General features: G+C 46.7%; 7 protein-coding genes across 7 annotated transcripts; 4 read left to right on the forward strand and 3 right to left on the reverse strand.

Annotated features, from left to right (window-relative positions):
- Nucleotides 1-262: 262 nt before the first annotated feature.
- On the reverse strand, nt 263-2409 carry TRUGW13939_03941 (uncharacterized protein; the record flags this gene model as incomplete). The annotated part of the gene is made up of 8 exons (XM_035487119.1): nt 263-466; nt 541-704; nt 787-899; nt 980-1088; nt 1649-1664; nt 1719-1890; nt 1951-2225; nt 2299-2409. 8 exons carry the CDS (start codon nt 2407-2409, stop codon nt 263-265), a joined length of 1164 nt encoding a protein of 387 aa, XP_035343012.1.
- A 1727-nt stretch (nt 2410-4136) lies between these two features.
- TRUGW13939_03942 (uncharacterized protein) lies at nt 4137-6294 on the forward strand (the record flags this gene model as incomplete). The annotated part of the gene is made up of 3 exons (XM_035487120.1): nt 4137-4351; nt 4402-5819; nt 5882-6294. 3 exons carry the CDS (start codon nt 4137-4139, stop codon nt 6292-6294), a joined length of 2046 nt encoding a protein of 681 aa, XP_035343013.1.
- A 538-nt stretch (nt 6295-6832) lies between these two features.
- Nucleotides 6833-8397, forward strand: TRUGW13939_03943 (uncharacterized protein; the record flags this gene model as incomplete). The annotated part of the gene is made up of 3 exons (XM_035487121.1): nt 6833-6997; nt 7060-8088; nt 8161-8397. 3 exons carry the CDS (start codon nt 6833-6835, stop codon nt 8395-8397), a joined length of 1431 nt encoding a protein of 476 aa, XP_035343014.1.
- Nucleotides 8398-9162: 765 nt separating this feature from the next.
- TRUGW13939_03944 (uncharacterized protein) lies at nt 9163-11020 on the reverse strand (the record flags this gene model as incomplete). Its single annotated transcript, XM_035487122.1, has 3 exons — nt 9163-9959; nt 10021-10913; nt 10965-11020. The coding sequence occupies 3 exons, from the start codon at nt 11018-11020 to the stop codon at nt 9163-9165; spliced, it is 1746 nt and encodes a 581-aa protein (XP_035343015.1).
- A 1220-nt stretch (nt 11021-12240) lies between these two features.
- On the reverse strand, nt 12241-14211 carry TRUGW13939_03945 (uncharacterized protein; the record flags this gene model as incomplete). The annotated part of the gene is made up of 2 exons (XM_035487123.1): nt 12241-12785; nt 12846-14211. The coding sequence occupies 2 exons, from the start codon at nt 14209-14211 to the stop codon at nt 12241-12243; spliced, it is 1911 nt and encodes a 636-aa protein (XP_035343016.1).
- Nucleotides 14212-15551: 1340 nt separating this feature from the next.
- TRUGW13939_03946 (uncharacterized protein) lies at nt 15552-16196 on the forward strand (the record flags this gene model as incomplete). The annotated part of the gene is made up of 1 exon (XM_035487124.1): nt 15552-16196. The coding sequence occupies one exon, from the start codon at nt 15552-15554 to the stop codon at nt 16194-16196; it is 645 nt and encodes a 214-aa protein (XP_035343017.1).
- Nucleotides 16197-17128: 932 nt separating this feature from the next.
- On the forward strand, nt 17129-20170 carry TRUGW13939_03947 (uncharacterized protein; the record flags this gene model as incomplete). Its single annotated transcript, XM_035487125.1, has 1 exon — nt 17129-20170. The coding sequence occupies one exon, from the start codon at nt 17129-17131 to the stop codon at nt 20168-20170; it is 3042 nt and encodes a 1013-aa protein (XP_035343018.1).
- Between the last annotated feature and the right edge of the window lie 360 nt (nt 20171-20530).

The raw sequence follows: 20530 nt of genomic DNA on the forward strand, positions 1-20530 counted from the left end.
TTAACTACTATTGAAAGCAGATTCGGTGTTGAATTGGCCGATCTACTTTATCTTCCACGGATCTCAATGGGTCACAATGAATGATGTAAATTTTCATATGAACATGTCCCATCTCAGTACTAATTCACGGTTCTATTTCTAGGTTCGGTTTTGACACAGTACTCTCTGACTCCTAGTGCCAAGATTCATACGCTTCACAGAGAAGCAAGAACAGTGTCTGCACCAGATTTCTTCAAGGAATATGCCCGATTAGTAACGTTGATTAAAAAAACACAAGTTTTCTGCCAGAGAAACCTTGGGGGTTAGGTTTAAAACTCACCTTGAGAGCACCTCTCTCGGTTTCAATATCGGCATATGTAACCTTGCCGTGGTCGATAACCAGAGCATAGCGTCCGGTGCGGCCTGAGGCGGCGTCTGCCCAGTCGATGCTCTTGGAGAATTTGGCATCGAGGTCCGACAAGAACAGCTTCACACGTATACAATGAGCACATTCTCTAAGCCACAAACTCAAGGAGAAGAAGAAAGAGAGAGAAAACCCACAATGGAGTCGTCAGTAATCTTGTTCGCCTTGCCCCATGCGCTCATGACAAAAGGATCGTTGTATGCCACAACGGCCACGACGTCAACGCCCTTGGCCTTGAATTGTGGCAGGTTTTGGATGTAGCCGGGCAAGTGGCTCACCGAACAAGTAGGAGTGAAGGCTCCTTTTGAAGGAAAAAAAGTATTAGAATCGCGTTTTACACATATAAGGGATCGATATATAAGTAGATGGATTGAAAAACTCACCCGGAACAGCGAAAACGACGACTTTCTTGTCGGCCCACTCTTTGGAGGCATTGTATGCTACGGGCAAACCGCACGCGGTGATGTCGCCCTTCTCCTCGGTGTAGGGAATGTAGCTGTAGCTATATTAGCACAATTCCGCAATATAAAGATCCATCATGCCTAAAACCATTAGACCGAGGGCTGGCAGACTCACGAGAAGACTACGTCCGAGGGGAAGCTGTCGCCGGCCTTGAGAGTAGGCATTTTAAAGATATATTTATAATGGACCGGTTTATTAGGATATGGGCAAGAGTGTTTCAGGTCTGATGAGAGCGCGAGAGAAGAAAAGAATTGAATGAATTGATATCGGAGTAGGGCGGGGAGGGGAGTGCGGGGGGTTGAGATAGCGCTCGCGCTATCACGTCATGCTCGCCCTAAAGCCCTAACCAGTTCCTTTCTACATTTATATATGTATTTATGGGTATATTTGCTGAGGATGGAGTTGTATTTGTATTTAGCATCAATGCAGAAATTATATTGATGTAGAAGTAATGGATCTAGCTTCGAAGTTCTAACAGCAGGCTTCCCCTTGCCTTTTCGTATACATCGTCAAGGTCCTCAAACCAGACTCATTTCATGCGGTCTTTTAGCTACTCTCTCACAATGGGTAAGCAGTCATTGTAACTCTTCCCTGTCATCTTGTCGGTCTGCATTTCATATAATTGGCTAGTCGGGCGAGACGTTTCCTGCGCTCGTAATTCCTTGTCGTAGATAGTATTGGATGATGCGACCGAGTATATAACCGTCTTCAATTGACTGCCCAGCCCCAGCCCCTGTCAAGAAGTCAGTCTTTGAATGTACTATACAATACATGACCATTTACCTTGGTGAGGTAGCATCTAATAGAACTTTTAGTCGATGGTCTACATCCCATTGGGTGGAGAATGTCTTACCGCATGAGTAGCGTCCCCAAGAAGAACAAGCTTCCCTCCAGCAAAAGTCCACTGGTGGATCCACTCCCTATCATTCAATAGCCATTTTGTGGGTTGTGCAGGCATCTGATCAATAACGAAACGCACTGTTGGACTAAAATTGGAAAACTTGCTGGCGAGCTCCTGTCGGTCTCTAGTTGCGGCCTAGCTCTCCTTGAAGCCCCTGAGCGTAGTTTGGTCCTCTGTGACGAACGCGACAACATTCAATGTCTTGTTCTTACTAATGGGATATACTAAAAAAAGCTTATCACTGCCTAGATAGCTCATGGAATATGTCGGAAACGGCAACCCTCCCTTGATAGAATCGATTGGCACAAGCCCGCGGTAGGCTATGCGGCCACTGTATTGCGGTTTGTCGACAATGTACTGCGAGCGGATGATAGAATGTATACCGTCGCAGCCGATAACAAAGTCGGCGGTTGAGGTTGTGCGGTCGGCAAAATGTAATAGCACCTTTCCATTGATATCCTGTGTAACAATTGATAATAGACATTGTCATCATGGATTATTACGGAGAAGAGGCTAGTTGGATGAGTTATACCGAAACTGAAACACTGCTTGTTGATCCACAGTTGAGCCGCTTGTCGTTCTTCCGATTGTAGCAAGCAGAATTTTTCGGAAAGTCGGCTCGACGCACCGAGCATTGCTGCATGTTGCTGTCGGTGGCGGCAGGCAAGGTGATGATCTCGCCATCGCTGTCGTATCGGCGAAACGAGAGAGCGGCGACCAAACCGCCAATGCCTCCGCCAGCAACTCCTATGCGCAACGGAGTCTTTTCAGCTGGAGCGGCCATTCTCGGTGCTGTCCCATTAGACCGCACAGCTGTAGAGAAATCCACAAAAAGTCAAGATTGGGCTGGGCTTTATACTCCGTATCTTCGATTGGGTTCCTCAAGCTGACTATCGGGTGCTGAGAAGAGCAACAAAAAGGGAAGTCATTAGTTGCCGTTTCTGTGCTAGATCATATGCACCGCGCGCCGTTTGGCACAAAATCCCCATCTCATGATTAACTCCCCGAGCGTATTGAGAGGGCCAATGGCCGTGTAGCCCATGATCAGCCTCCCCGAGTCGGTGGTTAGGCTCGGTTGCTGCCTACAAAGTCGAAAGCGGAGAAGACGTGGATGGATAGTGTAGTGGAGATGTCGGGTCGCCGAAAGCCAGCTGCGAGTTGTAGTATCAGGATCAAGCCATGTTTCAGTTCCACATTGTCAATTAATCCGGGCGATGTATTCGGATCATCCGTAGTGCTCAAAGGCCATCATCACCACCATCTCAGACAGGATGACTCAAGATGCAGCAAGAGAGAAGGAGGCAGGAAGAGTTTCCCGGGGAAAGCACGCGCAGCCAGTCGCACCTTCCTCGAGAAAATCGAGGTAATCGCCGCTAGCGGATAATAGTGATAACTAACGCAATGTGGTTAGCGTCCGTGCTAGACTTTCTGCAGTGGCCCCAGTATGAAAAGGCGCTAACGCTATAACCAGCTAGCTTTACGTTGAACTGGCCAATGGAAACACCAGAAACGGGGCCGTGGTCGCCCAACGGGGATATTGTGGTCCATATTAGGCCTAGCGCGGCAGCCGATCGGCCCCGCTGTCAATGCTTGGCCCTCGCACGCGCTCTCGAGGGTGGAGAACTTCACCGAAAAGGTTTCGCCTCCAGGCAACAACAAAAAACCATCGTTCACCATCTCTCTCCCCACGACTACAGCTGGATGGATGCTGCTGTTTTTAGCACGGTTACCGTATCGCCCAATACAAGTCTGTCACAAGTTGGGGTCTGACCGTGCTGTGCTGTCCTGCCGGAACCATTACTGCATGCACATTGGTCGAGGACGCCATGGAAATGCCATTACGCTGGTAGACTGCCACCAGCTGGCCTCCAAAAATACTCCACCTGATACCTGATACCGGCATTGTCCCTTTTTACCGACTGATTATTAGCACTGCCCATGAATATTGTCGATCCACTATACCCATTCGCTGCGCATGCCGCGTGGACAGTCTCAGTCTCAGTCCCAGCCCTAGCGAGCCACCTCGGTGATACACTCAAAGAGGGCGCTTTCTTCTCCTCGACCGTGATCGAGGGGCCAATGGCGAGTTGTTTGTCTTTTTTAAGTTTGTAGTCATCTTTTTCTTCTTCTTCTCCCCTTTATTTCCCTCGTCGGGGTGCAGTTCAGGGCTACCATCGTGGACTTCCTAGCCGTGATTATTCCCGAAAGCTAGCGCGGGTATGGGGGGGTTCGTGATTCTTTTTCTTCATTGAATTGCAAGTTGTCTTTGCATGTCGAATGCCCATTGACTGAGTCTGTCAACGGCATTTTTGGTCTTGTCCTGTCTCTCGCTCTTTTTGATCTCATATCCCCCCCAAATCTATGAGTGTCATGGAGGACCAAAATGAGAACAGAGCATCTTCGCAGGAGAACCTGTCAACGACACCGACAGAGACCCAAGAAGATGCTCCGAAAGTATCAAAGAAACGTCGCCGCGTTCCCATTGCGTGCGCGAACTGTCGCATGCGCAAAACAAAATGTGATCATATCGTCCCAAAGAACGCTCCGGATAGTTCGCCCTCAGGGCTGACCACTGGTGCTTATGAGTGAGTTGATCCTCCGTCGACCGAATGGTCTTTTTGTTAATCTTTCGAAGCTACATTCGCTCTCTAGAATATAAGGTCAAGCAGTACGAGACCCAGCTGAGAGACCTGCAGCAAGAGACTATGCAGCGCTTCATTCCCGACATTGCCAGGACACTACCTCTTCCAAAAACCCAAGATTCGTCGCCTCCAAGAGATCTATGGCCAAAGGCTTCAAACCCACTACCGCCAGTTCAGGGCGCAGTAACCATCACGGCTGCAAGCCCATCGCTATTTCTGGGAGGCAATGGCGGCGCCATATCGTTTACTCAACTGATTCTAAATGCCATGAACCCAGGTGCTCCTGACAGAATCCAGTCATCGAATCAGCTTTTTCCATCACCTCGCGATCCGTCCAGAGAGATGCCCGATACCAAACTTTATGACTTACCCCCTGATGCGCGCGAACTTATCCAAAGATATTTTGACTTTCACTACGTGTTAACTCCAATTTTTCACCTACCATCGATAATCACTCGATTCGAACAAGTATTCATCTCAGAAAGATCTCGGAGACACGAGTATGCCTATACACTGGCCATCATTAACATGATTTGTGCCATCGCCACTGCCCATCGACGGACTGGAGTCGAAACCTCAACGATCCACACTCGGAAACTCTACGACCGTGCTATGGCGCTTCTTGGACCGGCTTTGTTTTATGATTGGTCTATCGAAAAAGTGCAAATCTTACTGTTAGGCGCACGTTACCTCCAAAGCTCAAACTTCCCCGACGAATGCTGGACCGTTCTCGGCTTGGCCATCAGAATTGCTCACGGACTAGAACTCCACCTTCCGCCCCCTGAAAACACAGACTGCATTACGAAGGAAGTAAGAAAACGTCTATGGTATGCCTGCTATACGACTGATCAGCACCTTTGCTCTATTTACGGACGCCCGACGACCACCTCGTCCAATACGTTTTCCACCCCTCTGCCCGAAGATCTGGACGACAACTACATCACGCATTCTCGGCTTTTGTATCCCCCCACACCCACCGTATCGGCGGTCACTCTTTCCATACACAATGCGAAACTGTATAGAATCATGGAGATGGCAGCTGCACTAGTCGACCCGCCAATGGAGAAGGTGGTCGAGCTGGATGAATTATACGAAGTGTGGTTTTCTCAAGTTCCGGCAGCATTCAAAGTTTATGAACGGGAAACGATCGAAGATGATCAAAGCCTGATCTTGGCCATGAGGGCCAATATGGTCCGGATCCTCATTCATCGACACTCTGTAGTAATGTCGCTCAGCCTACTTTCCCATGGCGAAAAGATCATCCGTCCTTTGGACGGTATTCGAGCCAGCATGATGCAGAACAGCAGGCAGATTTGTGTGCGGACAGCAGAGGAAACAATTCGACTTGTGGGCCACCGCCACGATAGGACAAAGAAAGCGGCTGGTCCAAGCTGGTGGAACCTATACTACTGTAAGATGACATTCCCTTGTTTCCTCTCGATATTTAAATACTCACTTATTATTATTGATTAGTATTCAACGCCATCCTTATAATTGCGTCCCACGTGGTTGATCCGGAATTTCACACCGACAAAGAAGCGCTCTCTCACTTGGAAGAGGGAATGCGGATGATCGGACAAATGAGCGCAAACCACACCGCTGCTCAGCGAGCCCATATCTTTTTGCGCCAATTGCTCGATATAGTCGAGCGAACGTTACCGCAACAAGATCGAAGACAAGGAGGATTAATCCCACCCATGTTGAACGGGCACCCAGCTTCGGCGGTTAATGGCATCGCAGGCCTCCAAGACCGCCCGCCAAAGGAATTTATGCAGCTGTGGGACAGCACTGAGCATTTGACGACATCGTTGGGATCGCACCTGGAGTTCTACTCCGGTTTAGGCTCGGGCATGTGGTCCTGGGGTGCATCGAATGACCGTATATAGGCCGGCATCTCGCTGGTTGAAATACACTCTCTGTATAGAAGATTGGCCGATTGCGACGGCTAGTCACTTTTTATTCTTGTATATTTACGAGCATGCTGTTACAAGCATATGTAGTACAGTGGGATGCAATGTACTTATTTGTTCTTAGTGGCTTGGCGCATTATGGAAGGAGTCCGAGATACGGTCTATTATTGTTCTTATTTTCGTTGCAGCCTGCGGCCCGCTGGAGTACGTAATCGTTGATTGTGGGACTTCCCAGTCAGCGTTCATTTCCTTTTTTGGGGGAGGGACTATAAATCTCTTCACTTTCTTTCTATTGACATAGATTTTGGTCTATACCGACGAAAGTGCTGCTCTAAATCCGATTTCTGCATACTCTAGGCGCGGCGAGCTGCCCTGCGTCCACTTATGCATCTCCGGTAGAGGCCGTTCAACGGCCTGCCAGATGGATTCAAGACATCATCTCATTTGATTCTCTGGAAATTGCAATTTATAGATGGCGTCTGAAAAGACAGAGAACTATATACAAGGACGCGTTATGGCTGTTTTGCCGCCACGCCGGGACCGGAATGAGCTTTTGCTGCTCCCCCAGCCATCACAGGATCCAAGGGATCCCTTGAACTGGAAGCCATGGCTGAAATTCATGGTACTTGCTGAGATTTCTCTGCTGTCTTTTTTGTCCTTGCTAAGTGCTGCTTTGATCGTACGTTTGTTATTTGTTTGCCCAAAGTTCTTCACGGCCGGCATGCTAACAAAAGATACAAGACTCCGAACTTTGAGCTGCTGTCGAGGTATTTAGACCGCCCGATGGGCCAGACGGTGTATGTTACTAGCATGTTTTTGTTGTCTGCCGGCCTCTCGTCTATATTTTGGAACCCCATTTCCAACGTCTATGGCCGGCGGCCGGTATACATCATTACCGTTCTGATCGGATTGCTCATGTCCGTAGCCTCGGGAAAGGCTACATCATACGGGCCTCTACTTGCTTTCCGCTGCTTGAACGGCTTCTTCGGCGGGGTTCCGGCTGGGCTGGGCAATGCTGTTGTGGCCGATCTTTTCTTCACGCATGAGAGAGGCCTGTACATGGGCATATACACCGTCATGTACATCACGGGCGGCCACATTGCCCCTATTATTGGCGGATACATTGAGGATGCTATATCCTGGAGATGGTGCTTCTATATTCCCGCCATCATCACCGCGGTTGTTTGGCTCGTCTATGTCCTAACTGTACCGGAAACCCTATACCCACGATCGATGTCTCAGGCCCAGCCACAACTACTGCGAACTTGGACACAAAATATGACCTTGCAAGGCCGTGCCAACCCAGCTGGCCAACTGCGTTTAATCGATTTCTTTCGCCCCTTCCAGATGCTCAAGTATCCGAGCGTGCTTCTACCGAGTCTCTACTATGCCGTGGCGTTTGCCCATGGCAGCATTCTTTTCATAATTTCGAGCGCCCAACTGTTTGCCGCCAACTACGGCTATGAGGCGAGACGGACGGGTCTACTTTTGGGAATTCCTATCACTGTTGGCAGTGTCCTTGGAGAGCTGATGTCCGGTGGGTTTTCCGACTGGATTAGTGAACGCCGGTCCCTTGCCCGAGGCAAACGCATACCAGAGGATCGGCTTCTGGTGATTGTTCCATCTTTCATTTTAATCCCGTTGGGAATTATCATCGAGGGGGTATGCTTGCAAAATCGCACTCATTTCATGGGGGTTGCGATGGGGATCGCCACGGCCAGTTTTGGACTTCAAGTTGCAACAACAGTTGTATACACCTATACATCAGAGGTATTCACCAATTCATATAACTTTTTTTTAAAAAAAAAATTTCATTGATGCTAATTATAAAAATGACAACAGTGCTACAAACCTCAATCCCCCGAAATCGGATCCATTATCAACTTCATCAGACAGATGGTTAGCTTCGGCATGAGTTTCTACGCGCTCCCGTTTGTAGCGGCGATTGGGGTGCAGAATGCATGGATTGTGATGGCTTTTATTGTTGTTGTTTTCTTTTTACCCTTGATTCCGCTGTACTTGTGGGGAGGGAAATGGAGGGAGAGGTTGAGGTATCCTGCTTTTAATTATGATCTTTGATGGTTCATTATAATTGTAATAACTAATTATAGACTGGTGTTGGTTAGAACGACTGTGTTTTATCTGCACTTAATCAATTGATTTATCATCGGGTTTATTACTACAGACAGATTCGAAACCTCCTTCACCTTTTAGTCATTTTCGTGGTCGAATTAATCTTGAAACGACCTATACAAGGCTGGAATAAGTGATGTCTTACATGTACTCTCGCTGAATTGAACACATCGCTTTGAATCTAGCCAATTCACTTTATTCTATAATAGGAGATAAGACGAAACAGTCACGCGCTAAAACCCTTCTTGCCTTTCTTATAGAGCAAGTCAAGATCAAGGCCATTTTGTAAAACGAGGGCGCCAGCGCTGCGGAAGCTGTCCTTCCAAATGTCACTAATCGCTTGAGATATCTTCCACTCTGTGTATAAATGACAGCCTGATCCAAGTACTGTGCCACGAAGGGAAATAAACCCCCACTACAAGCTCTTCGTTAGAGTAGTACGCCCACAGTGCCATCACCTTCCCTTGACCACTCGAGTTAGTGTCGTGTTTCAGAGGAAGGTTGATTGTTAGTATTTCCATCTGAAAACATGGGGGATTATATACAAGTTGAACATTAGATGGATTGAAATCAATCTGATTCAGTCCGGAATAATTCCGTACTAGTATCCGAAGTTTTGTCTACTCGATCGAGCCTCGGTTCACAACGGTTATCTTCAGAGCGTCCGTAGTACCAAGACGGAAGTTCCTGCCGAAGCAAGATATTTCCTCACTACTTCGCGACATACTTTTTCGCTTTGATTACCGGAGCAAGTATCATCATAAGTGCGAGTTGCAGATCCCCCAGACCAGTGGATGCGATATAGTCAGCTAATTCAATGTATACCAACCTTTTCTTTTTGTGTTTCTCCAAATCCTGAATCTCCCGGGCCAAGTCAAGTCTTTTGTCATCATCAACGTATTCCGCGCACTTCCACATGAACCTCAAGAATATATGTCGGGCAAGCAGCGAAATCACATCAGATTTCATATATACTGCCGGAGTATGTCTCGGAAAAGATCGATCTCGTAGATCGCCCATCCAATGACAGGGAACGAGAATCTTAACTTTCTGGTCATGAGATTTAAAGTCGTCTTCCTGGTATCCAACGATGAGATTTCGATCCACTCCTCTTGCGAAGGATTGAGTCTCGTGATCGTGATGTCCCTCTTGCTCTCGGATGTAGCGTAGCCTCCTGAAATAAGTTTGATCCGGAGGTAACCAGAATTTCTCCAGGTCCCTCCCTATGTCTCTTGGACCAAGGAAAAGTACTGTCCAATCCGTGGGCGGAAAAGTATGATCTTCATTGTAGCTTTCTTTGATGTAGAAAAGCCACAGGCTCAATGCAAATTCAATTCGATGTTCCTCAGTTTCATCCACTTTCCATTTGCCATTCATTTTATGCATTGAAAATGTCACAGTCTCCCTTTTATTTTGCTTTAGATCGACCGGTAGTTTCCATTCTATAACATTACCCTGGACTTGCAAATCCTTAGCGACGCGTTCAATGGATTTGCAGAGATCCTGTCCTGCGCTCCAGCAAGTCGTTTGTGAATGATGAAGTACCCATTTCCATCTTGCAGCTTTCACCTGCACTAATGGCCCATTTTGGGGGGGCTTTAGGAGTTTGATGTAGCGCTTCTGGATCTAGCGCTCGCATGAGAGCCAGCCAATCCATTTCATGATCTGAGTGTGTTTTTGTATAATGAGTTGGATCCGATACCTTGCGGGAAAGCATCCTAACTACAAGCATAAGTATCGTTAGGACAAAGACCGCAATTTGCGTTGGATAATGCATTCCCGCAACCCCGATGACTTGGCTTGCGTAGCCAGCTCCTACGCTAACGAAGGCGACGATACCGAGACATTGGTCTTGGACTTTTCGTTGGGAAGGCTTTTCTTTCGCGTTTTCCTTATCGCTCGGTATATATTCTTTGTGTGATTGTCGGATTTCGCTGCGGATCTCCTTTACAATAATATAGGAAGCGAACCTGTCGTGTTTTTTCTCATGGTTTTCTTCCAAGCCACGCTGGAGCCATAAGATGTAAGCTTTTCGCGGACATTCATTGGTTAGCTTCCATCTGATTTGCTGAGACGTATGACTGATCAGTACGGCAGTAATAAATAAACCGATGAACAAACTGCCAGTCCCAGCCACAGCGCAGATAAAACTGTAAGTGAATATCTGGAATTCGCTTCGCAAAAACTTGCTGTACTTCATCGTGACGAACAATGCGAAAAGTCCGAGCTCCGCTAGAATGGCGGCGACGGCTATCATTCGATAAATATTCTGCTCATTAACGACCTCCTGTTCACTGTTCTGAATATGCTTCTTTAGGCAATTTGGCCCCACCGTTTTCAGTATCTCTGTGAGAACCCAGATGATACCCAGTGGACCAACAGCAAAAATAACGTAGTCAAAGCAATCGACTGCCTCTCGTAGGAAGTTGTTCGTGAGGTCTTGCCCGAATATACCAACAATTCTGAAAGGCTATCAGCTAGCGTCAGTGGATGAAACATCAGATAAGACGGACGGCAATATTTGTGCCACAACTCCGATCGAGACGTTGTCCAGTGTTGTCAAGTTCATTTCTGAAAGAAAAGGCCTTATGGCAAATGAACTATCTGTGATGCTACGTTGCTCAATTCGTACTCATAACCTATTAGAGATAATGAGGATAATTAGCGAGCTAAGGGGAAATAATAGCTTACCTAGTTTATAGTAAAAGTATATGAAATAGAATAATCAATGAAATGGTTCTGGTATTTTCACTGATTTCTTAATTTCTTTAACTATCTCTGGGTGGATTTTAAGGAAGTATTTGTAAATAATTCCCTTGAGTATGCCTCTTAGGATTTTAAATGATGTCGTGGACTACGGCCGTAGATCAGCAATCATCCAACAATCATCCGTGGTAGTTAGGACCATGGTTAGGATCGACGATCAACCATGGCAGTCAGATCAGTAGATGATTTCGAAGGATCAGAAATTAAGGTATGTTTGACATGATGTAACTATTAACAGCAATCGGATCCTGAATAAAGTGGCACATCGCGGAATTAGCTTTTTTATGTTAATGTCAAGTCTAGAAAAAGCTACTAACCTTCATGAGAGGCCGGAATTTAGGACTGTCTTGCGGAGATGACTATCCGCAAACGGAAAATATACCCAAGCCTGATATGGTCCGGAAGTCGACATGTCTAGGACGACGTCCGCTTTTGGCGGACAATCATTTGACTTACACCACCTGATGCAATTACAGTATCAGCTCAACAGTGGCTGAAGAAACAAGGCCAACAGGACTTCCAATTTTGGTTGCTCTATTTTTTGGGCTGCGGCGGGAGTTGTCTAGAAGTGCGTTCAATCTTTATAAGTCAGACTAGAATACATGCTGCTATTTACTGTACATATGTGACTAACAGCTTGGTTGTCAGACATGGCGAGAAAGCAAATCTAACAGGAAGATTCTCCGTATAACTTGGCCCACTGCCAATAAATGTCGGGTCAATGTCGGACCGGCCACGTGTAAATTGTAAGTGTACGTATAAAACATATACTATTGTATAGTTATATAATACAAGAGGAAGACATTTTCACACTAGCTATGCTCTCCGCAGTGGGGCAAAATTGACAAAGAAAGTGTAACAACATGAAGGAGGTTTCGAATCTGTCTGTATTATTTACATACTCTTCAAATCTTCACTATACTAAATTGACATGTAAATGTGTAGTTGCATAGTTCCATATCCACAAAGACAAGGCCCTACATGGAATTAAAAGAAGAGACAACAGAAATCTATAGTAAACTTCTAAGGAAGATTGAGCAAAACATCCCTCAACTTGGGGTAGTTGGGAGTGCCCAAGCCAGTGACAGGATCCCATCCCTTGGACGCATAAAAGGCCGGTTCGCTCCCACAGCCCCAGTTGTAACCGCCAACAATATCATTAAACACATCCGGGTTCTTATACAAAAACGGATTCAAAAACCCGAGTGTGCTTTTCCCAGCTGCAATACGCTCTCCATTGATCAAGTTAATCATCGCCGCAAAGATAGGCGCCGAGGCCGAGGTACCAGACTCTAGGAAGGAAACGTTTGTAGCAACCGATGCGATATTCCATCCAAGGGCCGAGATATCAGGGAAGCCACGGCTAGTGGCATTGTACGTGGAGCTTTCCGGAAGTCGAGTGTTGGTTTTGAGAAAGCTGGAAACCGCATCGTCTTGGTACGAAGGGCGTGCGAAGACGTTGGAGAATCCGCCTCCGCTGGTGAATCCGTATCTGTTGTCGACGACAGCAACCTCGGGGTCGTGGATGGTGCCATTGTCTGGGATTTGAGTGGCGCCAACCGATGTGACTGTGAGACTTGTTGTTAGTGGTATATGGAAAAGAAACGAAACGAAATTTATTTGCTTACCATATGGACACGATGTAGGGAAACCAGGTCTCTGAGCGCCATTGGCCAGGCATCCCTGGTCAGGGAAGCGTGATAGAGTACCATTATCGCCAGAGGCGACAATGATAGACGTCCCCATGAGGCCCAGTTTCATGTACTCGTGGCACTGTCTTGTGGCATAGGCCGGAGTATATGCGTCCTCAGCGACAATGTACGAGACAGAAATCACGTTGGTTGGCTTAAAGGCACCACAGATTCTTGTCTTGTTGTATGTAATGCCGTCAGGAAACTTGGGGTCGATCTTGGGGTCATCACCGCCGTCATACGTGCAATAACTAGCGTCCAGAGCATCCAAGAACTGATTGAAGATACCAGTGTACCCGTTTTCACCAAGGTATTCGCTATAAGTCTGGAAAATCTTCACGCCTTGAGGATAGATAATCGGATAGACCATGTTGAGGTCCAACATGGTTTCCGCTCCTCCTCGGCCGGCTTTAACAACATTAACGCCACCGTCAATGCTCACGGACTCTGGGTGAGTGCCATTAGGGATATGGGGAGCGAACTGAGAAAAGAACCAGTCAAGGTTAAGTTGATCGTAGGGCATCATTTCCTCGTACAATCCAAGCTCGTTCCCAGGCTGGGTGGTGTTTTCTGAGGGGTCCGCAATCTGGTAGAGGTCTTTGATACATTGCGGCGTGGCTAGTTCCCAGCAGGATGTCTGTCCAGCCACTATAGGCTTTTTTATAACTGGCCCTCTTTCACTACCATGCGCAAGGTTGCTGTTCGGTCTCACGCCGCGCTTCTGGGTTCTGCGGGCCAAAGAATGGCTAGCGGAAGGGTCTAAGCCGATAGTCGGGGTGACGAAGTCTATGTGCTTCTGGATTTCCGGGGATACATGGTACTCGTCGCATGAGATACTCATTTTCCCAGTATCGGTGTGCTCCCAGATGTCATATTGGGTTCCCAAAAGGGCTTCTACTTCGTCGACACTTGCGTGGAATTGCACATGTCCCCGACTGGGCGCAACATTATGACGATGCTTGTCAATTCCATAAGAAGACAGCCATTCACGGACCTCCTCAACAGTGTCCTCCGAAGGCGAAAAGAATTCATGAACTTGTTCGGGAGTCCAGTGCTTGCCAAATTTTTCTGATGTCGGGTCCGAAATGTCCATGAGATGGTCGTGTCCCTCTGCGATATTCTGGGAATTAATCCCGACTCGGACCGGCAAGATAAGATCTCGAGGGGCTTGCGACCGTTTCACCCATGATGACGAGTCAGCAGTAGATGACCTCTTTTCGTGGAGGACGTGCGACGTTGAAATAGACGCTGCGCTTACGGCACTGGCTACCAGTGCCGTGTTTAGGGCTGCGAATAGATGCATGTTCCTGCTTGTATGGAACTTGGATAAATACTAGTTTTTACGGAAATACATCCTCCCTGGAAATTCTACCCATCCTTATACTACAATTTAGATTTAAATTTCAGCCTCGAGCCATTGTGATCGGCATCCCCTACTGTGGAACCAGCAGCTCCTATATGAAGGCTGTGAAGGAGGCTATGTATAGGGTAGTCTATTGGACCAGTATTGGTTTCCTTTCTTTCTTGTTCCTTGTACCCCAACTTCGGTCCAACACGGAACAGGTAATAAGTGGTTACTCGGTAGGCGTTGTGTTGGGGGCCGGATCAGAGATTGGGTAGCTTAATAATGTTTAATGTTTCATTTTGTCGCGGTTTTGAGTCATTTTAAGTTCCGACGAGGCTGTTCCTTTGTTTTGGGTTACAGGATTTCGGAGAATGAGCTGGTTATAAAAGTCCTTGATACATACTATATACAGCATGAGTACATAGTCTCACCACCGCGGGAACAAAGAACAGCCTTGATGAATACGTAACAGGATGTTAAGGAGCTCTGCTTCTAGCGTGGGGGCTAGTGGACTTGGCTATGGCATATCACTTCTTTTATAGCTTGAAATGTCTTATATTTTCAAAGCCTTACCTTGGCGCGTAACCTTCTCCTTTGTAACTCTGTATGCATCCTGCTATATGCATGTATGTAATGCTAGATGTTTTGCTTTTCTTGGCTATACTTAGTTCTATTATTTATTATCCGCCATGACACATTACCAGTAGACAATTTAAATATTTTACAGACAAGAATGCTACACTATGCTATAGAGTTTATAGCCTCCACACGTCTAATATCAATTGATAGCACTTTCATGACTCATGAGCTGTATCAATTTGTCATTGATTGTTGTAGGGCTTGGCAGTATTTTAATGACATCAGGCCTCTGAATGGCGCATTAATATAGAACTAGGAAAGAATAAGAATCAATTGACGATAATAACAATTATTATTAAACGAGGAGTCAATTTTGGTTATGTATCTACATATCACATCGCACTTGGATTGACCAATTGATTTCATGGTGCCTGAAACTTTATTTCTCTTGCGATCTCGAGGTCTTGGCAACATTGAAAATATACTACAAATTTATCGATTGATCGTTCAATGTTCACACCAGTTGATATTATAGTGGTATTCGAATTTAGCTATACCTTCACACTCTTGTGACTTGATTCCCGGACAATAAATACGACGGTCGTGAGTCCTGATTGAATACATGTAGGCGATAAAAGCCCCGCCTTTCAGGCCGCTTTCTAGACTGATAGATGTATCTACTTCCAACAGGATATCTAAGAAGCTCTTCCTTAACGCACATGGATTTCTCCAAAATTCATATTATTAGGCAGATTACATGCTCTGATGCGTCCTCGATATTTGAGGTAGATCTGGATGGACAAAAGTATGCATTGAAGGTTTTCCATGACAACGGCGACCCTGGATTTACCGAGAACGGCCGTGATTTGAACCGATTTCGCTGCGAATTCAATGCATATAAGAAGCTCCTCACCTCTGATGTCTGCGCGCGCGGTTACGTTCCAAAATTCTACGGCTGCATCAATCGAATGGATCCCGCAGCATTCCATCCTGCCTTGCAACATTTTGCCCAAGACAAGCTACAGCCGAGAGCAATATTGCTAGAGTACCTTGAAAATGCAAAGAGTTTAAACTGCGTGAACTACGCGGATGCACTCTATCCCCAGGCAATCGAGGGCATGAAGGAGATACACATTGCCGGCGTTCACCACCGAGACATCTACCCCAAAAACCTTCTCCTCATTCGTGGAAACCCTGATAGGCTAGTCTGGATTGACTTTGATGTTGCGACGACCTTTACCGACTTTGGACCTGAACAGCTGACCCGGTGTGACCACGAAATTGCGCTTGTGAAGGGGTTTGGGGGAAGCATTGGTAATGGCTCCGTTTCTCGCTATGTTAGAAGCGTTTGGCTTGCTGGCTGACGAATATAGAGAGATGACCAGGCCGAGGGACTCCCACCGAATACAAAATTCTTTTAAGATTTCATAGGCTTGCAAAATTCTTAGTCGGGTTTATGTGTTCTTGTAATAGGAATGAGTACTATGGATGATTTTGAAAACTGCCATAACTACCAACATCATTTTACACAAGATACCTAAAATTTCATAAAAATGCTAAAGATATTGAATTTACGCTAGCAATAGTACGTGTAATTGATGGTGATATTCATAGGGTTTCTGGAAAGGCTGACGAAATGACAGCAATGTCCGAGTCGAAATCCTACACTATTAGTTGCTTGTTATTCACACAGGTAAATCAAGCTTGTCTATATAAAATCCCGATTGATAATTTTATACTCAAAAAGGCAACACAGTCAGCAGTCTGCGATTTGAGTCATTTGACCTCACCATAGACCACGTGACTAGTTTTCACGTGTGGCTTGGCAGGGTGGCTATGTTACGTGTATGGTATTAATTACTCTAAAGTAGGCATAGTTGGAAAACTTTGTGCGGATAGAGACGGTAATACCAAAACACAGGCCCACCTTTGCGACTGTTCGGGCCCCGGATAAGGGACGAGCCGCGATCATACGACTGCACAATGCATCAATCTCGGTCTCGACTCGTTCGCAGCACACATCATAGCATAGGCACTAACTAGGCAGCCATTTCCTGGGGAAAACCGCTGTGCTAGTCCCTTTATACATACTCAAAAAAGATTTGCTCTTGTCGACTTTAATACTCTGAATCATCACCATCAATTCTTCAACATATCAACGCGACGCCACAGCCTCGAAAACCTTCAAGCACAGCCTATATATCACTCTGGAAGCGTCTCAGTGTTGCGAAACAAGCACAGAACTGGCTGAAACTCATATGCAGCTGTTCCTGGCCTTGCTTCTACCTTTTAACGCATGACACAAGCCTCCTTGATCAATGGCGGCCTAGGCCCGGGTTCGTCTCCTACAGAAGGATCTATGGACCCAAGGAATCTGTCAGGCGACTCTGGCGATGGCCAAGAACAGGACTGGTCCCAGTGGATGCAATGGGACTGGGACGAATCCATTTCAAATACCAAGGCCAACATCGGCGCACAGTCATTAGACAACAGCCCAAACTCCAATCTAATGACATTGCCAGACATCGATGCTGTCGACTTTGTTTCTGACCCGCTTCTTTTCAGGCAAAATATCAAAGCTGACCTAGGCTTCCCCATCCCGCAAAATGGCAATCATAATACGTCCGCTGTACGAAAAAGCGGGAGTTCGAAGGGCCCTTCGACCAGCAGTTTGTTAAACCGGAAAAGGAAAACTTCTAGTGAAGATGGTAGCCTTGGAAAGCTCGAGGACGATTCGCCCCCAGAGTCCAAAACGCAGCCAACTAAAAAACGATCACACAATGTCATCGAGAAGCGGTATAGGGCCAACCTCAACGATAAAATCTCAGAGCTTAGAGATAGCGTTCCTAGCCTACGCGCCCTTTCGAAACCAGGCAATGGAGGCTCCCCATCTGTTGATGATGATGTTACACTAGGAAACAAGCTCAACAAGGCATCTATTCTGTCCAAGGCGACCGAGTATATACGCCACTTGGAGCTACGGAATCAACGACTTGAAGAGGAGAATAACGGCTTGAAGAATAGTCTCCGGCAACTTGACAAGGCCATGACTCTGGATCATAAGCCCTCTACGTCTGTGGGCTCCGCCTCATCGCCGGATAGCTATTCGGGAACAATCGACAGCTTTGGGTCTCCTCCTAGTGTCTTTTCACATGTTGAAGAATCGTCATCCCGGAAACTGTCCGAGTCTGGCGCACCCCCAGAAGGACTGATCCCAGTTCCGGACTATATCAAACAAATGCGAGCCAACGCACCTACAACAGGTATATTCGCCGAGTCATACATCAAGGACGAACCTAAACCTGGGCAACAAAATCAGAATTCACAAAGAGGCATGAGTACTTCAAGCAAATTTATGCTGGGCACTATTGCAAGTTTGATGGTTGTTCAAAATATGTCCACACAGAAAGAGAATGATTCAAACGAAAAGGGATTGCTGGCAGTTCCCGTTTCTGCTTTCAACGACATCATACTACCTTTTTGCAAATATGCCCATACCAAATTCTTGATTTGGAGTGCGGATATGGGCTTGTGGAACTCATGGCACGTGAAGGCCGTATTGAACCTATCTCTTACGGTCTTTCTTGTCGTAGGGAGCGCCTTCGTCGTTTTCCTCTACCTCTTTAATTCCCGACCGCAATCGGATCGTGATCAACGAAAAGTTATTTCTGCAGCTGGAGTCAGAATGACTCCGGCAGAGTTTAGAAGACAGGCTTGGTTGACGAGTATGCAAAGAGTGGGGGTACCACGTCACCGATTCTTCCTCGAGTGGTTTGCAGTCACTTGTAGGTGGTTTGAATACACACTTGGATGCCTGCTCGGGTGGAAGCTGTATTCCTGGATCACCGGTATCACCGAAGAGGATGAGAAAGGACGAGTTAAAACCTGGGATATTGCAATCGACGCCCAACTGGCGGGCGGAGACCCCGAGATCAGCAAGTCACGAATGGTGCTTACGATATTTGCCTCCGGAACCCTACCTCGCAGTCCCGGGCGAATGATGCTGAAAGCGCTCCACTGTCGCATTCTGCTCTGGCGCGTCAGCAAGTCAGACTCCTTCGTTTCCAGAATCGCGAACGATGCTGGCCGTGCCTTGGCTACCTATCAATGGGGTCTGGCGAGATATATGAACCGGGCTTTGCCAAAGGATCACCCAGATGCATTGCCGAGGCACTTGGCGGCTCTCCTGGAGAATAATTGTAACGACGTCTTACTCGATTCCATAGTCCAGCGGGCTGTCAATCTTACATGGAGTCGACCTACCCAGGACGGTCTCGACGAAGATGAGGCATTGTTGGACGTGGTGGTTGAGGACCCAGCAGTACAGACTACCATGGACAGCATTGCAGCATGGTGGTCCAGCCACGTGCTACAAAACACACTACTACGCTTTCTGAACTATGGTGCAGATGGCTGCCCGGAACTTAAAAGGCAGATTGACCTTGCATCGACAGTTGCCCCCCGTCTATCCGTTGCCCATACTCGGGCCTTGGCTGTGAGAGCAGTTCTTTTTGAAACGAATCGACTGCGTGACATCAACGTGGTGCTCGCTTCTTTGCCGTCGAAGAAGAATAGGAATTCTCAAGCCAGCAACTTCTTAGATTCCTCAATCCCGACATCTGCTCGCGAGGAGATCGTCATTGCCGTGCGTTGCGCGATGATTGCAGCCACAATCAAAGCCCGAACTACAGATGACCCGTCCTTTCCGTCTCATTTGACCACGCGAAAAGCGATTTCCTGGCTCAACCAGCTCCCACTAGATCCTATTGAGCTGACGCTCGTCGGGTTTGTTGCCGTATACCATCTCCTGCATTTAGTAACTACTTATGACGATATCCTCTCATCCTCATCCTCGACGTCTCTTGCTTCATTGGCCACATCATCAAATGTTTCCATATCTTCAACAAAGTCAGCCCCTCTGGCCGATTCCTCTCCCAACCCCATGACCCATAAACGCGTCCTCTCCAACGGCGGCTCCGAGCCAACTCCGGAATACAGCCGCATTGCCGGTGATCTGATGTACTGGGCTCGAAACGCTTACAACCCAGCCTTTTACGGCCTGACGACCAAGACTGTTGACAGAGTCGAAGCAAAATGCATTTCCATCTGCCAGGACATTGGCATCGATTTGCGGCAGCAGCAGAAAAAACACCCGCAGGCAGTAAAGTCTGGTCTGCGCAAAATCGTCAGAGAGGAACGAAAACACGAACGAAAGAACTCTGCTTCTCTCCGCAAGGAAGAAAATCGACGAGAAAGTGTTGGCAGTTATGATACGGGGTATGTTAGTGATTTGATCAATGATGACGCGGCGAGAGACGAACGGATTATTACTTTATAAATTAGATGGACCGTCACGAATGGGGAAAAGTAACTGAGGCGGCGTTTTGCAAGGGAAGGATAAGTGGGAATGTTACACATAACATTTGAAGCAGCTTTAAATAAATCAGTGTAAACTACTATTCATAATCAATAGTGCCAAATAATGGACATATATTTTGTTATTTTCCAAAAAAGAAATTTCAACGATTGAGTGTTGTTAGGGCTTTTCTAGCCATTGCCCTGGTAGTACTTACTATAAAAAGAAGTAGCATCCAGAAGGTTAATTGAATAGTTAAGACGAGTATTTGAATAGCACAATGATCGTAATTATAGCATAAAACTCCCAAAGAAACAATTATTGCTTATAGGTATCAAAACT

This window comes from Talaromyces rugulosus, chromosome II, assembly GCF_013368755.1.
Source record: "Talaromyces rugulosus chromosome II, complete sequence".
NCBI classification, from domain to species: Eukaryota; Fungi; Ascomycota; class Eurotiomycetes; order Eurotiales; family Trichocomaceae; genus Talaromyces; species Talaromyces rugulosus.